The sequence below is a fragment of the Rhynchophorus ferrugineus genome, unplaced genomic scaffold (genome assembly GCF_030347505.1).
Source record: "Rhynchophorus ferrugineus isolate W39M unplaced genomic scaffold, kcgeb_rfMv2 rfM1, whole genome shotgun sequence".
In the NCBI taxonomy this organism is placed as follows: domain Eukaryota; kingdom Metazoa; phylum Arthropoda; class Insecta; order Coleoptera; family Curculionidae; genus Rhynchophorus; species Rhynchophorus ferrugineus.
In genome coordinates this window covers 40730976-40741615 of record NW_027472580.1, presented here as the reverse complement: position 1 = coordinate 40741615, position 10640 = coordinate 40730976, and the positions used below count along the sequence as shown (strand labels likewise).

The following is a 10640-nucleotide window of genomic DNA, read 5'->3' as shown; positions in this document are numbered from 1 at the left end:
GCCTAATACACTTATTTAACAATTTTCTATCTGAGTAATGTATTTTACTTTCATTAGAGAGCATATATATGTTTTATGCTTAGTTCTTGTTTCTTTCGATGCAATCTATCCTTGTAAAGGTATTATGATATTACTATATTTCTCTTTAGTTTCTCCTGTTACTATCTGCATACATTTTTCTTGATAAAACTACATTTTATCACTACATTCTCCTTAATGCATTTGCCATATCTGCAAAAGAGTTAGTGTTACTTCTCTCCTCATACATGTTAACCAAACGTTCATGTATATTCTGAACAATAACACACACTCTCATAAAGCTTTCACACTATAATACAATGCCCTACAATTAAAGTATATTAATTGTATACTGACTTTTAGTGGTTTCCTCTTTCATCACTCGGTCGGTAATCGTCAGCATTGAATCATAAACCAACATTGATAAAGTTTTATTCAATCACTGTCACTTTCAGAAACACTAGTCAAGTTAATAACCAAGCGGTTTATTTCCAATCTATTAAAAACTTGCTCAAGATTCTAACATTTGTCATCTCTTCTTCAATGTGTCTGATCGAGGTCACACAAATCGAAGGTGTTATTTTCGAAAATACCTCTTTCCATAAATCCAGACAGTTCTGGTTTGAATATCCTCCTCGACCTGCATATCTATTGTAATTATTCTTTGCAATACCCCATATTAAATCAATTGGATTAAAAGTGCAGTGAGGAAGACATAATATTCTGTGGCCATAACAATCAGTAATCTGATCTACTATGTATCTTTTCTCAGGCTTATTTCTAAAAAAGTAAATTACATAAAATGCAATTAAATATTTTTCTTATATTTACCAATTTGAAATAGTTCATTCTTTAACATGATTTCCTCGAAATTTATTATATGTAGTTTAAGGCTTCCTTAATTGCAGCCTTTGTTGATGAACTTGTTGGGATTTTCTCCACCAGTGTACATATGGTAGATATGGTGCATTGTACATAACAATAACTGATGGTTCCTCCAAGTTCTTTAAAAGCTGATTTTAAAACTTCTGCAAAGACACGGTATGGTTAATTTCTTCATGGTAGTCACCCTTGGACTTAGAAACACTAATTCTGCACCAGGAATAAAACCATTGCTGTTTCCAGCATGAAGAACTATATGTCTGTAATGAATAAATGTTATGCCTAACAATACCTATTCGATAGTTATTCCAATTTTTACTTTTTTCCATCAACTTTTGTTGTCTTTACACTATATTTATTATCCTCTTGACATGAGCTACCCAACGTACCATTCTGAAATATTCATGTCTCATTTAAATATATATATTGATATAATTCTTCCTTGATTTTGTCAAATGTTTTTAAAAATTCTATTCTTTTAAAAGCAATCTCTGGAAGTCCCATTAAACCCCTTCGTGGGTTATTTTTACACCACTTATATCCTATATTGTCCAATAATATATGAAGGGATGTTATACATTTCTCAAATAGCTGTATATCTTTTGGATTTTTATGAATACATTCCAGACTAACAATTTTCTCTGAAATAATTGTATTAAAATATGTTTCGATTGAAAAAACTACTTACTGTTTTATACATTTCGTATAATATCTGAAACACCAAACTGATCTTGATTCGTCACCTGTTTCGCATAAACACGGTTTCTTTTTGGCGAATTTAAGGTTATATTGTTTTTTATTTTTTGAGATATTTTAGTGACCATACCCGTATTACATGTATAATATACAGTGCAGCTGCAAGGCGCAAAAAATATTTTCAATAAATACCGCAGCGATTTAAATTTTTTTAAAACAAAGCGTTACAACAACGTTTGGCGGTTTAAAACTCGTAATTATAATATTTTAAAGAATTTCCAGACGTTTGGCAAACGGACAACTTTTGCAGGCGCTGCAAAACGAATTTACAACTTTAAACAAGACACATTATGCATAAGTCGCAAAATAAAAATGTTCTTTTGAATCAACAGTTCAGTTAGAAGTACTGGCAAGTATGAAACTTCCTTTCCTATAATTTTGGCAGAAAATAGGTGGAAAATGTGTATATATTTGTTGCAATATAGCATTGTACGTTAAACTGAAATTATTTCATAGTGATTGTGCTATATCGCTAAGATATGGACGTATATAAGATTTTCGTCCTCCCAGATGTTAAAAGTATTTAATTTTTGTTTTTATTTATTTCGCTATGCTTTGGTTTATATATACGGGTTTTTATTCTTATTATATATGCGGTTATTATATATACGGATTATAGAACTGCAAGCGTGCAATTTTGTTGCAAAAAGTGACATGTTCTCCTAAAAAATATGAAATTTTTTTCAGGCATCTTACAGTGGTTGCATTAGTTGTGGGCTTGTGTGGAAAGATTTGTCCAATTTGCTTAAAATTCGAGTCGATGTTCGCTAAGAAATGTGGTCGCTCCACTATTTTTAAACACAGTTGTGAATGAAAATATGATTTTTTTAAAATAATAGTGCTGTTGTAAACTGTTTGATCTATCTGGTGTTCACTGATCGATATATTTCCCGGCAAAGATGTTGATGCTTTTAGCATTCTTTAGAATCATATGAGAATGAATAAAGAAATAAGAATGTAAGAAATAAGCTAATCGACTAAGCTGCAAGAACTTTTAATTCTCTATGATGGTGCGTGTCAAATAGGGGAAATTTCAAATGAGAAAATCTAAATTATCTGTATATAATACGTTGTTGCTACACAATCAGATAATAAACTCTATTCAAATATTTCAAAATGAAGTATTGAGAAGTATTATGGATCTCCCAAGTACAATAGGAATAATTATTAATATTTTCGGATTCCAACTATCAGGAAATTAAGATATTTAGTTAACAAGGCATAAGGGAACACCCCACTCCCATGTTAATACCGAAGTTTTGCAATTTTTGGATAACACTGAACTAGGACACAGACTCAAGAGGACCAAACCGCGTGATCTTGTGTAGTAGTGCGGTGAAGTGCACTAAATAGTAAGAACACTGAGAAATGCTACTAATTTTGTATTATTAGGGACTACTCAAAACAAGGAGACTAGTATTGTTCGAAGCCAGAGTAGCTGTCGCCTATCGCTAACTTAATCGCGAAATTTAGTCAAAACTATTGGTCCAGTCTGGTTGACCCTTATCCAGTTTGAAGTCTTGTGACACCAACCACAGCGTATTGCTTGAAAGGTGGACACTGTCCCAAGCGCTGCCTACAGATGATGATGAAACTGCTAAAAACATTGTGTAGTTGAGATTACTTCATAGTAGGTACCTTGTAATTATGTTAAACTTTAATTGTACTTCAGAGGGATAGATCCTGTAGTCGCAAACATAAAGTTAGCGAGACGCAAGGCAAATATACTGTATGATATGGTATAGGTTTACTACGACATTCTGACGCTCATCCTTGGACCATAATATAACAAATGACAAGAACCTATTGTCTATTCAAAATGTATTTAGTAATGCGTCATGGATATTTGTGACGTCGAAACATTGCAATGTCGCGGCATCAACTCTGAGTTTTAGTTCAGTTTGGCTTTGACATACAAGAAAATTCTAATCTAAATAAAATAATTGAACAAAAATGTTATTAAATATAATTTATTTTAACATTAACATCTAATACATATATTATCGAAGGACTTAAAACTACACTTAAGAACACAGGTATAATGGTTTGTAGGTTAGATTTGTTTTGCTTACATAGAACTCTTTTCACACCACCCATGAGGTAGAGTTTCTAGGCATGTTTTTTATGTAGTGGTATCCCTCTGGAAACCTAATCCACCTAATTAACAGTTGTATATCTCAGAAATGTATTTTACTTTCATTCGAGAGCATATTTACCTTTATACGTTTAGTTCTTGTTTCCTTCCATGGTGTGTTTACTTGTCAAGTCATCTTCGTATCACTGTATATAGTATTTCTTCTAGTAATATGTATTTATGTACACCATTCTTCATAAAATTGATCACTGAACTCTGTCTAATGCATCTGCTATATCTACAAATAGTTAGTATTCATTTTCTCCTCAAACATTCTAACCTAATGCTTATGTTTAATTTTGAAGAATTACAATCATATCTGTGCACATACATCTTTCACACTCTACTATAGCATTTTCTACAGTTATATTCCTTTAATTATGGGCATACCATTAGTTGTTTCCACTCTCATCACTCTGTCTTAAGAATTTCGAGCATCGCAAAGCATTATCACATGTCCTGAAGTATTAATGAATATAATGACTAAAAAAAACATAATCGAACGCTATTGTAACTTTAACTTTTTTCCATGAATTTTTGTTGTTTTTACACTTTTCTTGTTACTGTCTTGCCAAGAGTGCCACAATGAACCATTTTAAAATATTCAAGTTTCATTAAGAGACACAAATGCAAATAATAGTTTATATTCCTTGGTCTTATTTTATGCCTTCAATAATTGAATTATTTTTAAGGCCATGTCTGGAAGTTCCATTAAACCTATCCGAGGGTTATTTTTGCACCATTTAAACCCTATGGCTTGTAAGAGTGTATGAAAGGATCTCTTACATCCCTTAAAAATGTCCCTAACTCTTTTATGCATGATTTCCAGACAAACAATTTTCTCTAAAATAATTTTATTAAATTATTTTTATATTGATAAAAAGTTTATGTACTCGATTAGAGCCAATATCAAGATGGTCCAGATTCGTCACCCACTTTGTGTGTAGACGGGTTTTCTTGGGTGAATCTAACGTATTTTTCTTCATTTTGTAAGCGATGTTATGACAGTACCCACACTAATATTTAGCGTGGCAGCAACCCGATAAACATATTTTCAATAAAATTGAAGGGGCTGATATTATTTAATATCATCAATATTTACCTTTCAAATCAATCAAAGCGCTAAAATAACGTTTGTCGGTTTTTAATCTGTAATAATAATAACTAATAGTATGAGTAATTTCGCATACGTCTGACAACCGGCCGCCGTCCGTTTGTCAGACGTATGCGAAATTCTTTAATGCCATAGTATTAAGAGGTTTTAACCCTTACCTATAAATTATTGTGGCTGTATAATTGACAGCACTTTTCAGAAATATTATAATGTTAAAACAAATCATATTTGATATCATTTTTGTTCAATTATTTTATTTAGATTAGAATTTTCTTGTATGTCAAAGCCAAACTGAACTCAGGGTTGATGCGGAAACATTTCAATGCTTCGACGTCACAAATATCCATGACGCACTACTAAAAAAACATTGAAATGAGTATAAGTTGAATATGGAAAATATCTTTCAGATGATCACTATTGTGTCTCCGTACAATGTTTATCAATACCAGAAAATAATAAAACAAGAGAAGGTTGAGGAAAAAATAATCTCAATTTTTCCTTAGATGTCTTGTTAAAGCTGCATATCTCTTAGGACTTTCTTCAGAATAGAAGATATTCAATGATATAACTATATTGTTATAATATAATGCGATTGAAAGATAAATAAGGTATGCTTTAGATATAAAAGTTAGCGCACAGGCTATTGAAAAATAGTACGGTGATTATGGTTGATAGGACTTAAATGAGTGGTGGTGTCATATTTAATTTGTGTAGTTTCAGCCTGAAAATGTCGATGTTAAAGATGAATATCGGCTTGGCCCGGTCAATGGTTGAAAAAACTAAAGAATTTATTTAAAACTAGCTGACCCGACAGACTTCGTCCTGTCAAAAAGATTTGTAATGTGGCAGTTTTTGTGCCTACGTATTTTAAAAAATTCTCCTGAACAGAACCATCACCCTGGTGATAGGGCGTTGTGAATAAAAAATAATTAAATAAAACATATATAAGGATTGAAAAGTAAGTAATCGCTTTATTGTTAATCATGTGAATCATAATTATTATTATTATTATCATTATATTGCTTTGTGGTATACGATGTTTTTTGTTTGATTACCTGGCGCATAGATAAACAAATCTGATGGTTTTCCAACACGGGAACAGGCAACATACAATTGACCATGTGAGAAACATGGGTTTTCTAGATTAATACCACAAACACTTAATGATTGCCCCTGGGACTTGTTTATAGTCATAGCAAAAGCAAGCCGTCAACATGTCTATAGGAAATTTGCCATTACCAATGTCAATGAGTTGTTTAGAGAATATGTTTCCAGATTGGTCATTTTGCAACTCGACACGCATATTCTTGCTTAAATGAAGTACTTTAACATGTTTCCACAAATTGGAGGACTTTAGACATGCATTGAGTTCATCAGCTGGCGTTGATCGTGGAATCACTGGCAATGTTTGACGAAAATCTCCTGCTAATAAAATCATTGCACCACCAAATCGGTTATTATTGCTACGTAGATCTTTTAAGGTTCTGTCTAAAGCCTCCAAAGATTTTTTATGTGCCATCGTGCATTCATCCCAAACAATCAATTTACATTGCTGCAAAACCTTTGCCATTGCAGAGTTCTTCGAAACGTTGCAGGTTGGAGTTTCATTGCTTTGCATATTTAATGGCAATTTTAGTGCTGAATGGGCTGTTCGACCACCTTCAAGCAAAGTTGCTGCGATTCCCGACGAAGCGAGTGCAAGTGCAATTTTATTTTGTGAGCGAATTGTTGCTAATATTAATGAAATAAAAAAAGTTTTTCCTGTACCACCAGGTGCATCTAAGAAATAAATCCCTCCAGTTTCATCATTTGTTACTTTCATAAGAGTTTCAAATACATACTTCTGTTGTTCATTTAACAGTGGAAGATTTGTTTGAATTTATTCTTTCAAAGCGTTGAGATCATACAGTCTTTCTCGATGCAACTCTTGGTTAAAAGCGTCATGCATTGGACGATTGGGCGCGGTCAGGCCTAATTGAATTAATAGTTTGTTTGACATTATCAAGCACATGTCCTCAATTGAAATCAATGCTTCATTGTAAATTTCTTCACTGATTTGTATATTTGGATTTCCCATTCTATTCCGTATTTGATACAAAATATCATCACACATATAATCTTTGTACTTCATCCACAAATCAATTGGGTTTGATGGGAAGCATGTAGATATGATTATAGAAAACAATGTTCGTATTTGATGAGTGTGTGATGATATTACAGCATCATTGAGAGTTTGATCCCAATGAGCGTCATTTTCAAGCAATTGCAAACGTTGACAGGCTTCTCTGTAGGATCCACACAATTCACCATCAACAGTTCGTAACTGTTGGAATGATGTTGGGCCACGTACATTGACTAATAGCAGTCGTAAATAAAAACATTCATCATTGCTTGGATGTACTGAATAAATCCGGCCAATCGCATCGGTGGAATATACATCTGTATATCCTGGAACTGGTTTTCCTTGTTTCCGTCGTATAAATCTCCTTGAGGATTGATTCCAGGTATAATATTTTGGCATTTCAGAATATAGCAATGTTTGTGCGAAATCATCGTTTTGGCATGTCTCAAAAAAACTGGTTAATGTAGTAGATGGTGGCTGAGCAGCTCTTTGTACTGCGTTCTGTGCTGTAAAATACACTCTTTGTCCATTTTCTAAATGCACAGCTAAGTGAACAACAGAAGGGTGTCTCTCATGAATAGGAAAAGAAAATATTCGCCAAACTGCTTCATTACTACTGACATAGCGGCCCATTTGGTATTGGGTAACTTCATCATTAGAATTCTCTGCACCAATTCCAATCACAGCCATATCACTCCCTTTGGTTACATATTTGCAAATGTATTTAATCGATTTCACTGAATGGCAAGATTCAACGTTGATGTGTGCTTTGAATGTCTTTGATAAAATGGGTGAATATGGAACAATCCAACGATTATCTATTTCAATATCTTGTTAATTTAATTTGACAATTGTTGATTTTCCATTGTCTGCTGTCGATCTGCGACGATACAATGGATAACCGTCATTACCAGTAATTGTTTCCGATATTAATGTCCGTGGATATCGTTTTGAACATTTACCATCCATCATACACGGTGAATTTTGATTAAGAGTTCCACAGGGACCATGTATCATGTTTTTGATAACTACCTCATGCAATCCAGGATCTACTTGTACATTAGGGATTTCAGCTGATATCACTGCATCAACTTCATTTGGCCTTATCTTTTCAACCAACCAAATCAAAATGTGTGCATGTGGCAATCCTCGTTTCTGCCACTCCACAGAATACATCCAGCAGCGTGTCTCACCAAACACATTATGTTTTACGATGAAATTCATTAAAGATTTCAACTTTTGTCTAAAGACTCTGGCTGTAATATCATGACGATCAATGGATGATTTCCCAGGTAATAACTCCTGCTTAATTTCTATCCATTGCGGATTGAATGTAAATGTGATGAACAAATCTGCTGTACCATAATGACGAACATACGACATGGCATCTTGAGCATATTCGTGCATATGCCGAGGGCTTCCGATGTATGTTGCTGGAAGAATAGTCATCCGACCGACATTCTGTGCATTTCCATCAGTATTAATCGCATCTCGAAGGTGAATATACTCTTCAGATCGGAGTTTGGTTTGATTCAACCTGATGAATGTTAATCTCTCCGTTTCAATTTTAACATACATGTCATCAACATATTTGTGATATAATCGCCGACATTTCAATATGTGATTATCTGCATTTTCCCGAATCATTAGGCGGTATGAATAATAGTTCATTGAACTGACTTTTTTGTTGGTTTCAGAACCTGTAAACAGATTTTGTTTTAATAACATTCAAATATAAAATTAAAATACATAATATAGTGACTGAGATATTATCGCCATAGCTAAACTAATATTTTAGTTACCTGTAATGGGATTTATCATTTTTATTGATAAATCGTAGCCATCTTCACCTTGCCAAAATATAATGGGATATTGCAGTGCATCATATGAGCGGTGTGTTTCCTTTATAGGTTGTAATTGAAAATTCCGACGATGTAAAACAATATCACGGGATTCCAAGTTTTCTCCAACTACAACGATAGCAACTTCATCAATAGTTGGTGCATTAAAACGTCTTGTATGTTGACCTGCAGGTGTTTTATCAGCTCTGATTACAATTTTGTGATTATCGGATGGCATCAGATCCAGGGCAGTTTTAAACAATATAATCAATTGATTGTGTTGATGAAATAAAGTTTGTAATTGTTCTACAATAGACCTTTTTACTAAATTGTTATGTGCACAACGCAGATCAATTTCTTGTGGTGAATTGCCCATAAAATAAATTTGCAGGAATTTGTTGTCGCTATCTGACACTGGTAACAGTGAACCTGCTCTGTGATATATTTGCCCTTGTATCTGTAAATAAAAAAAATATTATGGTGTGGTATAAATTAATGGATTGTCAATGATCAAACTTAAATAATATTTGATCTTAAAAAGTATATATTTAGTTTTAACTAATATCTATCAAATATAAAATATAATAAAAGTGTCACTGAAACTGAATCACCATATAATATGATGACTAAGTGATATATTTCGTAATGATTAAGAAATTGAAGATTAGTAACACATCTTAACTTTGGTGACAGAAAATTTTGTTCGCTAAAATAATTATGAGTAACTGCTATAATACATACCTTGAAAGTTGGCATAAAATTTTCCCGAACTGCATTTGTTGCCCCAAATGAAGTCATTTGAAAGCAATTGTTATATTGTTGAATATGTGTCAAAAAGTGTATAGAATCTGTTCCTATTCCTGAAACCAATGAGTACAATGGTTCTGGTGGTGGATCCAATTGTATCAATTTCACTTTACCATTTGCGCAACACAATCCATTGGCATCGTTTTTGTATTTTAATGCCTTACAGTGTGAGCAAACCAAGTTCATAGAACCAATAACAACACATTGGTAGTTACTGTAGTCAATTGACACATCGTAACTGAAAGCAGCTGGATTCAAACTTGCGCGATTATTAGTTGAATGTCGCGCTCGCGCTTCACGCGTTTGTGATATCCGAATTCTTTCACGTTCATTTCCGTCGTCACGTTCTTGTGCAGTACGATTAGATCGGTAATTAGCTTGGTTTATAGCATTTCTGGTTCTTCTACCTAAATTGCTTCGTCTTATAGGAGGCATATCAAATATAAATAATTTTTTCACTAATCACGAACTAAACAAACACTAACTAACTAAACACTCTGCACAAAACACGATATACGAATTTGTTTCGTGTATCACTTGACAATTCATCTGTCATCTGTCAAAAGTCATCTGTAACAGACAACTTTTTTTTTTAAATTTGATATGACTTGAACTCAAATCCTTTTAAGCCGTACGAATTGTTTTATTTATTTAAAATTTGAATTAAATTTTAAACAAATAAAAAATTTTAAATAAATAAAACAATTCGTACGGATTAAAAGGATTTGAGTTCAAGTCATATCAAATTTAAAAAAAAAAGTTGTCTGTTACAGATGACTTTTGACAGATGACAGATGAATTGTCAACTGATACACGAAACAAATTCAAACAAAAAGGGCTATTTTTAGGGTTTTTTCAGCAATAATTCTAATTTTTCTCGCCGTAAAAACCATCCCTGAACTTCAACGAACATTTTAAAAAAAGATTTGGCCAAATTGGTCCAGGCGTTGTTGAGTTATGCGCTTA

The 10640-nt window shown here is 33.0% G+C and overlaps 1 protein-coding gene across 1 annotated transcript; it reads right to left on the bottom strand.

The window, feature by feature from the left end:
- Positions 1–5855: 5855 nt before the first annotated feature.
- Positions 5856–10245, bottom strand: LOC143197188 (uncharacterized). Its single transcript, XM_076405438.1, has 3 exons — positions 9609–10245; positions 8829–9324; positions 5856–8726 (listed from the first exon to the last, which is right to left on the bottom strand). Exons 1-3 carry the CDS (start codon positions 10107–10109, stop codon positions 7861–7863), a joined length of 1863 nt encoding a protein of 620 aa, XP_076261553.1. The 5' UTR covers positions 10110–10245; the 3' UTR covers positions 5856–7860.
- Between the last annotated feature and the right edge of the window lie 395 nt (positions 10246–10640).

Coding starts and splice junctions, on each gene's coding strand:
- LOC143197188 (XM_076405438.1), bottom strand. CDS start 10,109: ATGCCTCCTATAAGACGAAGCAATTTAGGTAGAAGAACCAGAAATGCT. Junction 9,325..9,608: donor ATTTTATGCCAACTTTCAAG/GTATGTATTATA, acceptor TTTTATTTACAG/ATACAAGGGCAAATATATCA. Junction 8,727..8,828: donor AATGATAAATCCCATTACAG/GTAACTAAAATA, acceptor ATCTGTTTACAG/GTTCTGAAACCAACAAAAAA.